This window comes from Branchiostoma floridae, chromosome 5 (genome assembly GCF_000003815.2).
Source record: "Branchiostoma floridae strain S238N-H82 chromosome 5, Bfl_VNyyK, whole genome shotgun sequence".
Lineage (NCBI taxonomy): Eukaryota > Metazoa > Chordata > Leptocardii > Amphioxiformes > Branchiostomatidae > Branchiostoma > Branchiostoma floridae.
The window spans coordinates 11,708,976-11,727,475 of NC_049983.1; the positions used below are offsets into that span (position 1 = coordinate 11,708,976).

General features: G+C 43.9%; 2 protein-coding genes across 2 annotated transcripts; one reads left to right on the plus strand and one right to left on the minus strand.

Annotated features, from left to right (window-relative positions):
• The first annotated feature begins 25 nt into the window (after positions 1-25).
• On the plus strand, positions 26-6,658 carry LOC118415865 (clotting factor C-like). The gene is made up of 11 exons (XM_035820719.1): positions 26-236; positions 688-861; positions 1,359-1,535; positions 1,894-2,091; positions 2,418-2,505; positions 3,362-3,633; positions 4,081-4,214; positions 4,499-4,663; positions 4,969-5,096; positions 5,568-5,772; positions 6,155-6,658. Exons 2-11 carry the CDS (start codon positions 729-731, stop codon positions 6,338-6,340), a joined length of 1,686 nt encoding a protein of 561 aa, XP_035676612.1. The 5' UTR covers positions 26-236; positions 688-728; the 3' UTR covers positions 6,341-6,658.
• On the minus strand, positions 6,451-18,230 carry LOC118415864 (short transient receptor potential channel 4-like). The gene is made up of 15 exons (XM_035820718.1): positions 16,768-18,230; positions 16,109-16,279; positions 15,018-15,149; positions 14,458-14,598; positions 13,728-13,937; positions 13,094-13,290; positions 12,453-12,616; positions 12,036-12,175; positions 11,465-11,647; positions 10,790-11,007; positions 10,022-10,241; positions 9,547-9,708; positions 8,181-8,216; positions 7,827-7,925; positions 6,451-7,483 (listed from the first exon to the last, which is right to left on the minus strand). The coding sequence occupies exons 1-15, from the start codon at positions 17,890-17,892 to the stop codon at positions 7,292-7,294; spliced, it is 3,390 nt and encodes a 1,129-aa protein (XP_035676611.1). The 5' UTR covers positions 17,893-18,230; the 3' UTR covers positions 6,451-7,291.
• Between the last annotated feature and the right edge of the window lie 270 nt (positions 18,231-18,500).

Below are 18,500 nucleotides of genomic sequence, written 5' to 3' on the forward strand. Positions count from 1 at the left end.
AAATCATATTTTTCTCCGCCTTTAAGTCTCATTTTCCAACGCTTATCTAGTGCGTGTTTGCTCCTTGCCGGCTCTGCCACCAAGTGCTGTCATACAAACACCTAGAGGACGAGACCAGGTAGACGAGGGTGAAGACGTGACGTACGCATGCAACCCTGGGCACGAGTTGACATCCGGGTCTCTTACAAGAAGATGCCAAAGCGATGGAGAATGGAGCTTACAGGCCCCAGTTTGCAGTACGTCACTGTTATTTCTTTATCATATACAGTTGAATCACAACGGATTACCGCACACTTCTGTTAATTCCACGGAATCCCAAAATCCCATGGTGGTGCGATGCAGCTGGATAACCTCGCTTTGTTGGACCACCCGAATAATTGCACGAAACTTGAACTGCGGTATGCAATTGAACGGCTTCTACTAGCTGTAATTACGTAACTACGTTATCTGAGAAACAAGTATCAATCAATGACGGTATGAAGAATATGCCTTGAATAATGATGAGTTTACGGCAAGGATAATTGCACGTAACAGGATGTCATAGTGAGTACAGGCTGCCTCTAACTTTCAACATGTTGGGTTTGAATAAATCACATGAACAAAACCTCATGTGAAAGGCCTTCAGTACCAAGGACACCGCACATCAATGTCTCCTGAATAACTTCCTTTCTCCCTCATGCTGTACAGAGATCTCCTGTGGTCGGCCTGAAGATGCCTCGAATGCCGACATGGTCGTGGCCGGGACAATTGAGGGAGACTCTGTGAGGTACAGCTGTCATCCAGGGTACGAGAGGACGACGGGTAACCTGGAGCGGTGGTGCGTGTCGGACGGGCGGTGGAGCGGCGAGCCCCCGCGGTGTAGTAAGTCAACTTTCTTTATCGTTAGCTTTTATGATTGGAAATCCTGTATGTGGTGTGTGTGGCACAAAACACAATTTATTTGATATTTTATTAATATTAACATGAGTATGCACTCCGTGAATAGTTTCATCAGGTTGGTACGTCATTTACTCTAATATGAATGTAAATTAGTAACTGTATGTAGTCAGTGTCTGTAAATATTTCATGTTGTTTGTACGTCTTGGTTTAACAGTCCATGAAGATTAGCTTCCTAAATTTTGATGTAGGTAGCTAATGGGCTGAAAAAAAGTTTCCAGAGTTTCCACTTTACGTTTGAAACCGCACCTGAACTGTGAGCAGCGACACCTGTGCTGCGGTACAATGTGAACCAATCAGAATTGCCCTGAACAAGGATGCAGACGGTCACCGAAACCTTGGTTGTGAATAAAACAATGATTTTGTAAAACGGTTATCTTTATTCATTGAGTATGCACTATTTTTTGTATCTCCCCAACCAGTGAAACAGTGTGATGACCCCGGCATGCCGGCACATGGCTCACGACTCTGGGAAGGAGAGCCACAGCGGGAGGGCTCTGCTGTCGTCTATCGATGCAACCCTGGGTACGAGCTTGTTGGGGACGAGAGGAGGGAATGCCAGTCCTCTGGGGACTGGACGGGAGAACTGCCCCAGTGTGGTCAGTGTTCTCACCCAGTTAATCTCATCAGCTATGTGGTAACCACTTCCTCAATCAATTGGGAGGACCAGAGTTTGTCTATCACAATTGTACATCTCCGTCGATGGCGAATGAAATTTTACCTCCGTAATGTGTGTTTTTCCATCAAAACTGAAATAAATCTGTCTGTTATTTTCCTTTCTTTTGATTCGTAATACAAACCTTTCTCTTGGTAAAAAAATGTTTTAGATAAAAGTAACACGTAAGAAAATGTCTCAATATAACATCAAACATTCAAATTGCAGTGATTTATTTGCAAACGAAATCTTTCATCTCTCGATCAGGATCGATCTTACCCTGCTTTTTTTTCTCTTTGTAGTCATGGCAACAACCTGTGACGATCCCGGCGACGTAGCTAACGCGGACAGGAGCGTGATAGGATCGGAACCGCCGACGTTCCTGACCGGGACAAGGGTAGTCTTCAGCTGCCGCCCTCCCCGCCGGATCGTCGGACAAGCCGAGAGGAGATGTCTGTCCAACGGCACCTGGACCGGCCATCAGCCCGTCTGTACCAAATGTACGATCGTGTGCTCTCATCTCGTCATCTCGTTATATTTGTATATAAGACTACTAGCTTTTGCCTTGTGGTGTTTGTAAATGACATATTCAATGGCTATACAACAAGCCTAAGTATTGTGACGTTACGTATGTTTGATTTTGATAACATTTAGTTTTGATGGGGAGAATAAAGTTGAGATTGAGAACAGTGCTTACCGCAAATGAAAGATAAGTACACATTCTTCTACTGGTGCATCAGTTGATATCACCCGGACTCTTTAAACGTGATCCACCTTTAATGGTCTGGATCTTCTGCACATTGGACATCTTAATTTTGCATTGCAGTCGCAGTGTGCCAGGATCCTGGAACCCCTCTGAATGCCATAAGAAAGATTCTACCACCTGCACAGGGTCAGTCTGGCACACCCAGAAGGTATGTGCCATTTCTATACATCTAGAGTCCATTCCAAGACACCACGCGGATGTCTGTTGCCATTGTTTAGAATTGATTTTAAAGTTTTGTAATTATATGTCTAGGACATTTGATACTTCAGAAATATTTTTAACATTGTTTCAACTTTATAAATATTTCCCTGGTCCTATAAAACTTTGGAAATATTCATGGTGTGGAATTGGATACTTCTAATGGTTTCTAAATAATGATAACAGCATTCTACCATTATTTACCATTTTCTACCATTTGTTGTAAATGGTTCGGTGGGCTGGGAAGATAGCAATTCACACATCCTTGCAAAGTATGGTTGGGTGCCATGCAACAATGGCCCACCACAAAGGATCCACCAGTGCCCAGCAGTGAAATCTAAAAATATACAGATGCAACAATAGGGCTTACTTTTATGGGGGCAATAAACTAATTTTACCATTTGGCCAGGTTTACAATTTTTTGTAAATGTGAAATAATCACAGAGAGGTTTCACAATTATTCTAAATAAAGATATTTTTGTACAGTTACTTTCAAAATGTTTCTAAAATATTCAAAGAAATTCAAATAAATGAGTATTTTCTTAGTCAATTTTTTAAAAATTATCTGGTTATTGTGGCTCAGATATTCTTTTACTCAAAATGATTCAGACTAATTATAAATATCGCCTAAAAACCCTCGTGGTGTCTTGGAATGGACTCTATAGCAGACGGTATCAGTTCTTTTTTTCGAAAACGTGAAGAGGGTGAAACCAATTGCAAGGTCTTTGGTGAATACTACCCAAGCGAAACAGAACCCCCAGAAAAGAGTAGAACAATGGTTTATTTTATTTCTTGGCCTTTTACAGGAGAGTTAACAGTCGACTCCTGACTTTCTTCGGCCTGCGTCCCCTGAGTCACGTGCCCGCTGAGTCCCCGGCGCAGCCCTCCGCGGAGGGCTCGGGTGACGATGCCGCTGGTGGCGACCCCGAGCCGCGGAACCTGCCTCCGGGTCACTACAAACTCCACACCCGCCTGGTGTACAGCTGCGAGTCCCAGTTCTACAAACTGTCCGGACCTTCTCAGAGAACGTGCCTGAGTCACGGGCAGTGGAGCGGCAGGCAGCCCACATGTTTACCAGGTACTAATGGTCCTGCTAGTGACAAAACTATGTGCTTATTTTTGGTTTACGCCACATTTCCAAACCCGGGCCCGGCCACGCAGCTTTCGTGAACGAAAAGCATCATATAAAAGACATCCATACTACACAAAACGAAAAAAGCATAGTCGTGTACAATATTTGTATATATGTGTACGTAATACATTTCTATTTTTTGTTTCCACTAACAGTCCGGCCGAGCCCCCAGTTTTAAAATGTGACGTTAACCCTATCAAAACGTATGATGATGCGTGAGTTTAGGATTACTAATTGGTCTAACTTACAGATAGCCTATCAGGACCCAAAATATCTGCACTACATGTGAATAATGAAAAGAAACAGAAATCCCATCTCTGTGTATAAACTACAAGTTAAAATCAAGCATTGTAGACTCCTTGGTTGAACAGTTTCTGCATTGTCTCCCCGTAGTTTGCGGCAAGAGTCCTGGCGCCAAGACTCCGTTTATCTTCAACGGTAACGTGAGTGCGGAGGGGCAGTGGCCGTGGCAGGCAGCCATTCTCAGGAACGTGCAGAACTCAACAGGGCACATCTTCTTTTACCTGGTCAGCTCAACACTTATTATTTTTCGATACGCAGTGGGAAAGATTCTATTAAATGGTTAAAATGGGGATGGTTATACGTAATAGAATATGTTGGGAAAAATTAACAATCCATACGACCATGATCATGAACCTCGGCCTGGTTGCTTTGAGCTTTGTGGATATGTTAGAAGTTAACTACTAGTAATCCGTTGAGCCAGGTTTAGCAGCTCATTGAATTGGAGTAAATGCATTCCAGACCCTCCTTCCCTGTACTCAAAGCATGTTATCCTACCGTCCTGTCTCAGATCTGTGGCGGCGCCGTCCTGAATGACGAGTGGATCATCACGGCTGCGCACTGTGTGACCTTCCCCGACAGTAGCGCTGTGATCAACCTGGACAACATCAAGGTCAAATTGGGCAAGTTCTACCGCGACGAGGCGCTGGACGACGACTATGTCCAGGAGTTTGAGGTATGAAAATTAGCTATGCTAATTCATAACTTATCACAAAGACGTATGTACATGGTACAAACATTGGGTGTAAAATGTCTCGCCAGTTGGGTGAGTTCGAGTTATGCGGGTCATTCGCAAAGCTAGAACAAAACGACATATTCTCGTGGCTAATGCAAATATTCAAAAGAGACATATTTCCTAATGTGTTCATCAATGATGATAGACAACAAGTAAAGTACTTGTATGCAAACACCGTGGTGCTGAATAACATTATTTCTTTGTTTCAAGTGGAGATTAGAATGAAAAGCCCTTTCCCATTTCAGATTGCTGAGATCCACGTCCATCGGCAGTTTGAACCGTTCACGCTGGACAATGACGTGGCCCTGCTCCGACTGTCTAAGAGAGCCACCCTGACGGACCGGGTCCGGCCTGTCTGCCTCCCCACAAGACAGTATGTACTCATGTTGTTTGTCGATTATTCATGATATGATATCAGCTTTCCATCTTGTCACTTTATATTCACCTTATTGGCGCTAATAGATAAGTCGTTTGTTTGGACATATGGGGGTTCTATCTATGTCCTAGCTACATAGATAGAACGCTAAATACACAGATAGAAGTTTGTCCTTTCTTTGAACGACGAAAATATTGTGTGTGGTGGAAGATTATGAGTGTTCGGTTAAAAAGCTAAACGTGCACGTGATTCGCTAGTCCAGAATCATGAAATACTGGGAAAGGTCTTGTAACATACATGTACGTGTACGTCGTAACGTTACAACAGATTTAAAACTGAGGATACTCTTGTGCGGAGGAGTCGAGGTTGTGTCTTACCTGAAAGTTATGCCGTTTTGTGACGGGAAAGCTAACATCAAAATGGTACGAAGGCCCATGAAGCAACTAACATACCGCACGTGTTGAACAGGACCACACAGAGACACCTGAGAGCCGGCTCGGAGGGAGTGGCGATCGGCTGGGGCACCACAGAGACCGGGGAGGTGGCGGCACAGCTGAAGCACGCCCGTGTGCCGGTCATCGACTCCGACACGTGTGAGGAAGCCTACGCCGAGAAGAATATCGGGCTGACGGTTACCAGGAACATGTTCTGCGCTGGATACGAGGAAGGAAAGGTCAGGAACTACCAACAGTTTACATGTTAGATCTCACTGGAAGGGGGGGGGGTGGTTGTGGCAGGGAGAAGAGGAAAGCAAGAAAATGAAAGAAAAAAGAAACAGAGGAAGTAATAAAATAAAACTGAATATAGGAAAATGTTGAATCGAAGGAAGGGTATGATGGAACAAAGAAAAACGGAATGTAGAAGCAACAAGCAATAGAGAAAGGGGTACAATGAAAGCAATTAGAGCAATTAACGTAAAACGACAAAAAATTTGGCTACAGAAGTTGACAAACGAAAATATACCCAAAAGTACAAGTATTATTTTATATCAACTGATAATATGTCATCATCATATTGGACTATTGTAGTGATGTTCCCCTGCAATATTTTTTCAGGTTGACGCATGTGCTGGCGACAGTGGCGGGCCCATCGTGTTCCAGACCGGGGAGGGAGAAGAGAAGAGATGGGTGTTGGAGGGGTTGGTGAGCTGGGGGAGCCCCGAGGGCTGCGGCTTGCCCATGCAGTACGGCGGCTACGTCAAACTCTTCAAATTTGTCCGCTGGATAAATAGCTTCATTTGATCCATGGGAATGCATGATCCAGGGAAGGGAGGGGGTATGTTCGTGTACTCAGTACTCATGGTTGGTTTATACCTGATGTCTAGGAATAAGCACTACGGATAACATTCGGATTCAAAACAGATCGTTTATTTTTCCAAGAAGGCACATGTAGCATCCAGAATAAAATGACGTCCTCAATGTACGTAACAGCGTTTATCAATCGCACCATGGAGATATTTTGAAGCTAGAGAATATCTTAAAAATGTAGCTTTTCTCATATAGAACAAGCTGTACACATAATTTTTATATTCTTGCTCAATAAAACACTACCATGATTTACACGTCTACGCACATTGTGATACTTTTATCGATTAAGAGCATTGTAACTGTAGCAGAGGTATTTCTTGTGTTTTCAGAAAATGGTAGCATATATACAATAATTTTACATGTAGCAATTAGATTGTTTTATGACACATAAATTATATGGATGTTCAGTATAGTATTTACTATATAAGTAAATGGATAATATAGTCTTATCTGCATCATGAGATTAAATAGTAAATCACCAAATCGTAAACTTAATTTTATTCACCAAGTAATTAACAAACAATAAAAGGCCAAAGTTAATATGGATAGACCTGGCAACATAATCAGTTTCAGGTAATCCTTAAAAAAGACTTGCTGAGTGTCATTTGGATTATGTTCACCTCCGAAATATTCAAACTGGTTGTCGTCTTATTAGATCAATCTTAAAATGCTTTTTACAACAGAAATGGCAAAGATGTTTCTTGTATACTCAGAACACAAGAAACACACACATACAAGGTGTGCTTTGCTAAACCATGCGTAAATGTGACTTGTACTGAAGGAGCTGCCGAACATGGCCGAAATATCACTTGATATAGCGTAAGAATCGAGTGCATGTTCTCTATTATACAAATACACGTTGGAATTTTACTGCTTTCTCAGATTTTACATGGCAGTAGCATCTCCATTCCGACGAACCAAATTATCATAATCCTCCGCTGGTATGTCATAGAACCTATTGTTGTTGTTGGTGCTGCTTCGGCGATAGTTGTTGTTGTTCTGTTTCTTGTTTACCACTGTAGGTCTGTTACCACCGTAACAGCCTTTCAGCAGCGCATGCTCTGTCCTCCGCGTTGACTGGCAAAGAAACAGAACAGTTGAATATCAGAAATCCGTAACATTTCTGCCAAGTGAAATATGTTCGAAAGATTTTAGCAAATACTATCAGCGAAGGAAGCATATGAATCAATGAATACATTTCAAAATATGCGCTGTCCTATCGTTTCCAAAGTAACGTTCGACCAAAGACATTACACTAGTGATAGAATGTTACATATAAGCGTCTGCTAGAATTTCAAGTGTACTCCAATAGTTTATCAGAATCGTAACCATCACTACTGTAACAGATTAGAGTAAACAGATGATCAGCAATCAGTACAGGATAGACCCGCTGAAGATGTACAAAACTACGATTTCTTACCCGGTGAACTTGTTCCAGCTTGGACAGGACGCCCCCTACGTTCCCGTCGTATGGTTCAGTCCGCGCGACGAAGCGTTTCACCAGACGTTGGACAACCAACTAAGAAAACACAACGCAGTGAAACAATGGATTTCTAACTGTTAAACACAATGTCAAGACTAATTTCTGCTTTACGGTGTGTGAGGTCAAATCAGTGAATTGCTTGAGTGCTTGAGTGCCACCTATGGGAAGACCAGTGATAAAGTCTACGAACTTCGGGAAGCACACAGGCTAGTGAGCCCAAACAGCTTAGTTGCAAAATATTTAGATAAGAAAATACGCTTGCGTTGTTGTCAGAGAACAGCAATGACATACCCTGTATCGTGCCTCGTGGTCTCTCAGTCGTGGGATCTGTGCGGAAATATGAAGGTGTGAAAAAATAATCAATCGAAGTGTCATTGTAGCCGATTGTCGCATGTTTCGCCATACATGGTAAAATGACGCAGAGGTTATTGACCCCATGCACCTGGCTCGTCCAGGTGGCCAGTGGCAAGGCTAAGTGTAACATCCATTGGCATAATACCGGTCGGTTTACTGCAATTTCTCAAGCAATGCTAATTTGGCAAATGATCAACGCATCATTTTCTCCAGTTACATGTTGCTGTTACAGCTTACCTTTGCCACTTCTTCTGTGTAAATTATTTTGTCTCTCTGGCCCTGCTAAAAACATAATATCGTAATTGGAACACACCGCGGAATTGCACGGAGAACGGGCGCGTGGTTGGAAGGGGGTGCACTATACCGGTCGAACGAAACACGGCACAATTAACTGCCGCTATGTACCTTTATACATCCTCTGTTGTTCCTTTCTTTCCTGTTAGTAGTTGCACAAAACAAAAATCTGCATGAGCATACAAAAAGTCATGAGAAAATGGGCGTATACTGACAAGAATTTTCATTTAATTTTGATCCATCACAACCGCTATGACGTAAAACTTTACTGCTGGCCGTAGCATTAAAAATGGCGGGAAAATGGCGGCGTACGTTCAATTTGACCCATTCAGCCGTAGATCCGGGCGATAATGCAACGGTTCCTCACACTTTTACACGAGTTGTAGGTCACCAAAAGAAATTCAAGATTGCTGTTGAATCATGCTCGTCTTGTGCCGTGAGCACATGTGATTATTATCTACAAATCTGGCGATGAACGTGACAGTGTGTTTGTCCCACGACGAGCTCGCCTGCCCCGAAAATGACCTGAAAACTTTTGGCCTTGTTGTCTTCGAATGCATTGTTATCGATGCTTTGTAAATTATGTATTGGACACCTAGATGTCTGAAGTGTGCATACCTCAGAAATAACTATTGTTGCATGTGTAGATCTCTTTAAGTTCCACTATTTTTAATCGACCGGTATAAGGCTTATGACCGGTATTATGCCAATGCATGTTAAATCAATTATACCTTCAGCCAATCGGTAACGAGAAGTAACAAATGAGACAATGCTTCTCAAGTCTCAACCAAACCGCCAATTTCTGTAGACAGAATGTAACGTTACAGGACTTCCCTAACTGCCTCATGCGTCGCACAACGTGGGTGCCTTTAAGTCTGAGTGACATTCGTGGCCTCCCCCTTTCAAGTTTTAGTACGCCCTGATGTGGTATTGACCAGTCAGAAATATGACATGGAGCTTTTCAAATGGCAACGTCTTTTAAAGAGAAGGACGCGAGCTGGGGTCTCACCTTGGCCATGGGCACAGGGTTGAACTTGGAACAGCGGAACGCTGTGACAGTTCTGGCCAGCCCGCGGGGGGTGGGGACCAGGTTGAAGGGAGCGGGAGGGTTCCACTGGCGCCCGAAGTACTGCAACATGAACTTGGAGCGGGCGAAAATCCAATCCTCCTTCTGAAAGAAAAAAACACATAATCTTTGAAGTAGATCAAGTTGAGTTACATGATGATGATTTCATTTTTTAGGATCTTAATTGATTGTACCAAGTGCATGATACCATATCTTAGGGTTTTTTAAAGGTTACCTTTTATACTCTTTCTGCCAGATAAGGGGACACTAAATAGGTTTCATGATCATGCGTACCATATCATCATGCGCATACAGACTAGTACCCAATGAAATGTACTCAACCCATGCTATATATGTGATCAAGAGACTAAAACTCCATAAGAAATACATCAATAGCAAATCGTGTCGTGGTCAGCACCTCGGGTTTCCGGAAAGACCCGGCCAGCACGCCGATGACGCTGAGCGCCAGGATCCACTGCAGCACGATGTACAGGTAGTAGATGGTGACGCCCGTGCCATACGTCATCAGGGAACCATAGCCAATCACTGTGCCGTTCCGGGTCAAGGTCAGGTCCAATGGTGTGGGGTCGATGATGAAGAACCCAGCGAAGAACAGGGCCCCCAAAGAGTTCTCCATGCTTGAAATAGATTGATACAGAGCTTAAGGCTAACCTGCAGAGCAAAAGTCATGGAGATCCATCGAACCATTAAGTTATATATCCGCCTTCATAGTTGTAAACATAATCGGCCCCGAACGTAATAAAGTCATAAGGGCCTAAACCGACACCACTTCTTTACGAGCCCAAGAGCTATCTAGAATAAAGACATCATGATCATGTCCACCCTGCCTGAACACAAGATCTAGATATCAAAACCGGAATCCCTACTTCAGTACAATGTACAGCCAACAGGGCCCGACCATAATCTAAATTCTAACCATTTCTTCATTTTGCCAACACCTAGCCACATACCAAAGTCATGAAAATCCAGCCACAACTTTTTGAGCTGTTCAAAGACATACATTTCAAGAAAACATATCTGTCTCTGCGAAGAAAAATTTTATCATAGCGGAATGACAAAACGAAATGTAGTAAAATTTTCTTGACAGAAAAGTGTGGCTCCGTACATTTGTAGACACCATTAAGGTTGAACATTTTCGATCAAAAGCTACAACAGCGCCGCCTACCTGCCGAACGGATGAGGCGTACCACAGGGCACGGCCCCCAGGGTGAAGCTGCTGTTGACGTAAGTCTCGTTCACGGTCACGTGATAGTCGGTCCCTTCTGTGCAGGTGATCTCGTGCCCAGTGGTGTAGTACCAGTACAGGTAGTACAGGGTCCAGGCGAAGGAGAACAGAATCAAGAAGTAAAGTAGGCCCAGCATTATGATATTCCTCACCAACTCCTGAAACAGATGAATTTATTTTGTCGTTTTGAGTTGGTATATACGACTTCATTTGATACACGAACGACTTTGGAGGATTGTCTATCAAGGATACATGTATATTACGTGAGGCACAAAAATGTGAATATATACATAAAAACACAAATATCTATGGAAACTAGCTATAGACAGGTAACATTTCCGCCAAATATCCGATGCTTACCTTGACATGATTTAGCCTAACAAACCACTGCCTGTTTATTTTTGCTCAAACGTATTTATAAATATGATGGTGACCAGCTCCTCAAGCTCTGTTCTGCCACTTGCTACATAATGTAATCGTACACCACAGGATGTCTGCTACTTTATCAGTAACCATGGTGACAGTCGTCTTTATTTTGCGGAGAAGAAGAAGACGAAGAAACGTGTTAAAAAATATATGCTTCTCTTAGGTAAAAAGAACAAGACAGAATGAAACCTTTAGAGCCATGAGGAAGGGCCCGATGTGACGGTTGAGGATGCCGAACGGAATCATCCGGATGACGGACAGGATGAGGCAGGGGCCCATCAGCGCCTCGGCCACCAGGGCGGGGGAAAACGGATCCCAGTGGATCCGGAACCGCTCCCAGCTGGGCAACGCGTCGTAGTCCAGGAACTGGTACTGAAGGGGGAAATATTGCAGCGAAGTTGAGATGACTATTCTATTGCCTTTATCCGTTCTTATTTAAGTCGATGGCCTTGATCTTCGTCTGTCCTGACATCTACTTTGATTACCGAACTAGATATTAGTACACACAGGCGATTCTACTAAATCAAAGATTAAATTAAAGACAAGTTTTTTAATTCAGTGCACTGTCTTTCAACGAGACTTTTCCAAACTCTGGTGGGCTCATCATTGTTTGCCTGGCCGATTGTTCTCTCAGCTTTCGTAATGCGCTTAACCTATTGGAGTATGAAACGGGTGTTTTGGAGAGGATTGGGAGGGGGGTATAGCCAATGATAGCAAGTAATAGCACAGCCAGTTCCGTGCCGGTAGACGTGACACCTACCCGTCCGTACGCCAGGCCCCGCAGACCTATGATCGTGACGAGCAGGAGCAGGAGGATCATCTCTACCGCACCCCAGACGCTGGCCAGGTGCTTCCGAGCGCCGTAACGCCACAGGTTGGTGCACATCTGTATCACCATCCCTGTAGGACGACAAGACTACGGTCAAATATTGTCAACCTGTTTTCAACCTCGGTGCTATTTCAAAAACGCCCACCGTTCAGGCGTAGCCAAAACATTGTCATTGATAAACAAAAGACAAAATACTGAACAAGCCAATTAGGTTATGAAGAAGTGCCCAATGATAGAAATTATAAGTACCTAATTCATATGTATGATAGCAAGAACATGGAAGCTTGGTGATTAATAATCCTCTCAACTTACGTCTATCTAAACATGAGTAATACAACGTAGACCTACCAGCGATCCAAACCAAAATGAACCATTCCACAATAGATGGGGGCGAAGCTCGTGACTGTCTGTTGAGTGTGTCCAACACCGTGGCTTCACTGCTGTCCACACGAAAGGTAGCCAACAGGAGAAACACCACAAACCACAGTCTCAACCCAATCTCACAGATGTACCTACACAAAGGAAAGTTTAAAAGTGGTTATAATGCAAATTATGCTTCACTACTATCCTATATAGAGTTCGGGTATATCTAAATTTAGTAGGAATGGTCCTTTTGTCTGCTACTGGATCTTTGAAGGTGAAGAGATTTCAAAATATATTTTCGTACGCAAAGTGCAAGTATGTAAATAGCGTATACTACGGTTTTGTGTACAGAAATAGCATTTAAAATCTATACACCATAAAAATTCTTGAAGTATGGCAGTAGTAGACCTCCACAATGCCAACTACCGTTACAGATAAACTTTCATTCAATCTTTAATAGTACATGTATCAAAAGAAGATACAAGGATTATATATATATATATATATATATATATATATATATACAATACATGTACTACGTTGTCGCACACTTTCATGTAAGATGCATATCTGGCCCGTCAAGAGTTGCAAAGCGCTATGGCGTCGTAGCTACGGGGAGGCCCTACCTGGTAACGGGAGTCGCGATGAACTCTCCGACGTAAGACTTGGCCTCCATCCTGTAGACGATGATGAGGAGAGGGCAGACGGCGGACACCAGCAGGCCGAACAGCAGCTGCGCCAGGAGGGGCGACCGGTTCCACCACTTCACCTTCTCCGCCCACATGGACAGGAGAAGACCCTGGGACACGTCCTTGTTCACAAACTGTTGGAGAGGAGACAGGCATTAAAAGAAATATCTTGAGAGTTTGTCGAGCATTGGGTTCTACAAAGTAGTTTTAAAAGTATTGGAGTCTGTTAGTGTTACCACCACCATACTACATTTTCGTGTCAGAGATTAGATTTGTGGCATAAACAAAGTTAATTTGCCGCAATGTTTGCCTACACAAAGCGTTACATATGATTAGTAGTAGGCTTAAGATATTCTATTTCTGATATACAGATTCTTTCTGGGAACATTGATGTTATAAGGCTGTGGTGATACATAAGAGTCGTGCAATACTGAATTAACTTGTAGTTAAGTGCCTAGAAGTAGTCAATAGCCTTGCACTGAGAAAACTCCTTAAAAGTGATTTAAAGAATAGATTGCTACTGTGGAATAAACGATTATGGCTCGTTCAAGCGTAGAAACCAAGCACTCACCCTTATCTGGTTGTTGGAGGCCGCCAGCTGCATGGTCTGCATACACAGCCCCTTGGCGCCCTCCCTGTCCTTGCTCCAGTCCTCCCCGCTCATGACCGTCACCAGCTCGTCTACGTCCTGTACCTGGCCCAGCAGGTCCGCCGCGAAGTCGCCGCACTGGTCCGCCAGCGCGCGGTACTCGTGCGCGTGCTGCGAGTCCATCACCATCATCTGGAAAACAAGAGTTGTAAAAACTGCGTTCTTCTTTCCATCAGAATTTGAAAGTTATTTGTAATTATGGCTCTTTGCTACAGCTTAAAGTTCAGCCCAGGAGCTGACACCAAGCAATATAATAACATATTCGTACTGAACTGAATCTCAGCTACAAACATCCTTATGTACACAACCACCTCTGTTTAAGCTTTGTGTTACGGTGTAGACTATTGCAGCTTACAACATTGCCATGTCACCATACGCACATGGTGCAACTCATGATCAAAAGGGAATCGAGTAAGGGTGACTTAAGTGACAAAAGAGTATGGCCATCTATATTTCTACTAATTGATAGTGATGAAAATAAAACTAACAACATCTTAATCTATCACCCTTCCCCCACAGGGTTGACTCTCGCGGCAATTCCTATCGTAAAGCGTTGCCGCGAGAGTCAACCATGTGTGGGAGGTTGTAATGTATCAAAAATGTGATTCATGTAGCGTAATTGCTTTCACCAGACCATTGCACGACTACTTACCTCGTTCAGCTCCCCAGTGAGCCCGAAGGCAGTCTGGAAGGGGTCGCTGCTGGTGAGGCTGATGTAGTACGGACTGCACAGGGCGCGGAGGATGTTCAGCCTCGTACTCGTCTGGATCAGGACTCTCTGGCCAATCAGGGCCTAGATAGGGTCAAACGTCATCGTTTTCGAGTTTTGAATATGTTTAATTGATAAAGGTATTGAAATGGTCTCAAGTTTCTAATGTTTACATGTAGTGAAGGCTATCGACAATAACAGTCTAAATTCAGCACCATGGACAAAACTGCCTAGTTGACTTCAAGTAAGTATCATAACAGCGATTGAGCAATTCCTGGCACAGAAGTTAAGCTCTAACCCTGCTGTTTCATACTATTTTGTACATCGTAATACGTATCTAGGCGTGATATGACATAACGGCATATTTTCATAGACTTCTTCCACGGAAAGAATTACAGACAATAACTTTATCTCTCAATCCAAAATTATTGATGTCACCATGGCATAACGCATTTCCAGAAGATAATTCGGTTGATTACGTGTTTGAAATGGACTAGACTTACCGGAGGCGGTGTTATAGTGTAGTGATGGAACAGCAGGAGCCGCATGACCTTGTAGTCATTTCTCTGCGCTGCCAGGACGAGTGGCGTCACTTCCGGTGGGAAGGCGCTGTCTTTGGGTGACATGGGAGGTCCCTGTCCGGGAACAAAGGTACAAGTAAAGGTTATCAAGCTGATCAGATGCCACTTAAACCAGAAAGCGTAAAGCTGCACTTCTATTCAAGCAGATAACATCCATCTTCAAGAGTGTAGTTTGAGTGCAGGCATCAATCTGCCACCAGGATGACAAAGTACTTATATGTAAATAAAGTTATTCGAAATGAAAGAAATGCTCCATTACATCGTCTTAAGATCGTCGCACGATCACAAACGGAAGACGTTTTAGGGGAGATCGTGATTGTATCGTACAAAAATCAACTGGTTTGTTATTGAAAGGCTGTATTAGATGACGAAAGTACATATGATATGTTACGCAATGAGCAGTTTGTCGGTATGCTATACAACAGCAACAACAATAACAACAAACACCACTGCTTATGATTGTCGTATACCCGGATCCCCCTTGACCTGCCCCATTCCATTATGATAATGCTTTGAGAACTTTGACATGCAATTCTTTTCATACATATACATTACGGACACGTTACAGATCGGCACGTCATTGACACAAGGTTAAACCGCCTTATGAATAAATGATGTTGCAATGACAACTAGATTCATTTACCTAATGTGAAAATAAGTCCTCGTAGGGTCAATGCTCTTTTGTCAATGTTCAAACGGGTGGATATATTGAGTATGGCGTATGCTATAAACCTGCCACAATAAGCAAATAGGATCTGCAATCATAGCAACAATCGTACAGATGCAAATAAGCGCGTTGCTTTTTTGTAAATAGGTTTAATACGAAACATGTTTGAAAGGAAAAATTATCCTCATAAGCTTACAATTGGAATACTAACAATACAAACAATACATCGTCATTACATTTCACAAGGTCTTGTTGCATATGCTTGCAACAAGACATCGTTGATTCTATTTCTCACTCACTCACATTCTCACGCACTCATCCACTATTCACTCACTCAGTCACTTACAGTGTTGTTGGTGCTCTTGGTGTAGTGGATGAGCCTCTCCACCAGACGACAGTTGCCGCGGTCCACTGCGAACAGCAGCGAGTTGCCCAGGTTGACGTTAAAGTACAGCAGCAGCTCCACCACATCCTCGTGCTGGTTACACACCGCCAGCTCTATCGCCGTGCGACCCACCTGACAAAACAGCAAACAACGCTACATGGAGAAACTTGTTACTGCAAAACTGGTCGGGCAGCCACCTGTCGCAGGCAACCACCTCTAGTAACAAGCTACATTAAAATAGCCCCGTTCAATTGTACATAAAACACAGGTATTGAGCAACCACCTGTACCCAGTAACCATTTCCGACAGCTCACTGAGTAATTGTTAAAACCAGTTTTGACTGTAGTACCAAATATGACGTCCCTAAATTGCTGAAGGGATGAAATAGAAGCGTGAAATAGAAATGATTGATTCTTTAAGCCCTCACATATCCTGTGTCTTTTTACACAGAAACGAAGTAAGGATATCTATGCTGGAAATAGCCCTCCTTAAATTGCTGTTATCAAACAATTATTGTAGAAGTTAAACTTTTAATGTCCACAAAATAAAAACGCCAGGCAGCATATTCATGAAAGTGTACTGACATAGGGATTGAGTTTGGATGTTTTGTCCTAACTTACGTCGTCGCTGGTGTTGATGTCGAACTCGTGCCTGACGGCGTTCCGTTCCAACAGCGCCCTGGTCTTCTCCACGTCTCCGTTCTGCACGGCGAACAGGAACTGTCCCTTCGGGTCCTTGATGTCCGTATCCTGAATGTTATCCGGGAGGCTGGTGTAAGGCTTCAGCATGAGATCATTTGGGTCTGCATAGTCAGGCTGCGGCAGGTTGTCTAGGCCGGCGGAGGACATGTTGCTCGGGCTTGCCTCGGGCAGAGCTGCGTATGTTCCCGAGGGAGCATCGGTTTGCGGCTCAGCTCCACCAGTTTTAACTAACGGGAGGAACTTTCGATCATCCAAAGGAGGCTCTTTATCATCATTCTTGTCGTCTTCATCTTCCTTCGTCTTCTTGTTCTCTTCTTTATCGTCTGGTTCGTCCTCTTTCTCGTCGTCGGACCCATCCTGACGATGCAGATTGGGCAGGTTTTCTTCGTTCACCACTCGCACGGGAACGCCAAGGTTTTGGAGAATCTTTGCCCGTTTATTATTTGCAGTGTTGGGAATGTCGCTGAACGTGGAGTCTATAGACTGGTTGTCTATGTCGTCGTTCTTGGTAGACGCGATGCTCTCTGGCGCCTTCTTCTTGGGTGTGTCCCCTGACTTGCTAGAAGGACGACCGGAGGGTGGTGCACCAGGACGCCGTAATGCTGTTTTCGGCCGAATCGCCCTCTCATACCTAGGTGGCTCGGGGGCCGCGTTGGTTTCATCAACAGACTCATAGTCTACCGGCGGCAAGTCGTCCGGCTGTTGACGCTCACTCTGCGGCCTTGGTTGGCTCGGGGTGGGCCCAGGAGCCTGATATGGCACGGTATTTGGAACAGGAGCCGGCCCTTGTGCTGAAGGCGGGTGCCTACCCGGCCAACCTTGCGGGTTCTGCGGTCCTGAATCCACCGGGTCCCTAGTCCGAGGATCCCCATATATCGGATCTACTTCCTCGTTTCCCGGACTCCAGACAAAGCCTTCCTTCGGCCCGAAGTGGAGAGAGCTGGACGTCACGGACCCACGGCCTATCGAGTCCTGGTCTGACGCGCGAGGGAGTCGGATGGGGCGCCGGTTGTTGCTACCGCGGAAGCCGTCGTCCCAATCCATGGTCCCTTCCCCTACCACAGCGGGACCTTAACTTTCAATAGTTCTCAGATACAGTATCAGTATGTTTCCAGAAACAAAAAAGACCAAATGTAAACGTAACACTAGCCTGCAGCAAAAGCGAGTGGTAAGAGCCCGTCAGAAAAAAGACTACGCTTTGCTACTATCATGGTCCGCATAAAATATTCAGAAGTTCCAGGTGACTTCACTGGGGGTGGTTTCACCTATCCATTGTCGTTGTGAAGTCTTCTGTTTCACAAATGGATGTTCACAGAACTTAATTATGACTCAACACAAAGTAGACCACACCCAATAAATCGTAAGACACGCGAAAGTACTACCACCTAGCTACTGCATAACAGAGATAACAAAAATAGTTGTCACCACCACAGCACAGGGCAGCATCAGCATATTTCATCTTTTCTTATGTCACTGACATTGCCATAGCGTATTTACAAACCACTCATAAGCAGTGGTAAAGCAACCCTATAAAGGAACGCCCTCACCATGTATACATGCGACCTTTTTTCCCTGGATAATTGCATTATCAGTAATACCATTTTTGTGTGCAACAGTACAAGGATCCTAAAGGTATCCATCTGTACATATGT

Excerpts from the sequence above, each read along its gene's own strand:
- LOC118415865 (XM_035820719.1), top strand. The coding sequence starts at position 729 with ATGGTCGTGGCCGGGACAATTGAGGGAGACTCTGTGAGGTACAGCTGT. Across the intron at positions 3,634-4,080 it reads GCAGCCCACATGTTTACCAG|TTTGCGGCAAGAGTCCTGGC; the intron begins GTACTAATGGTC and ends GTCTCCCCGTAG. Across the intron at positions 4,215-4,498 it reads GGCACATCTTCTTTTACCTG|ATCTGTGGCGGCGCCGTCCT; the intron begins GTCAGCTCAACA and ends GTCCTGTCTCAG.
- LOC118415864 (XM_035820718.1), bottom strand. The coding sequence starts at position 17,892 with ATGGATTGGGACGACGGCTTCCGCGGTAGCAACAACCGGCGCCCCATC. Across the intron at positions 8,217-9,546 it reads ACCCTGTGCCCATGGCCAAG|ATCCCACGACTGAGAGACCA; the intron begins GTGAGACCCCAG and ends ATTTCCGCACAG. Across the intron at positions 7,926-8,180 it reads ACCACGAGGCACGATACAGG|TTGGTTGTCCAACGTCTGGT; the intron begins GTATGTCATTGC and ends GTGTTTTCTTAG.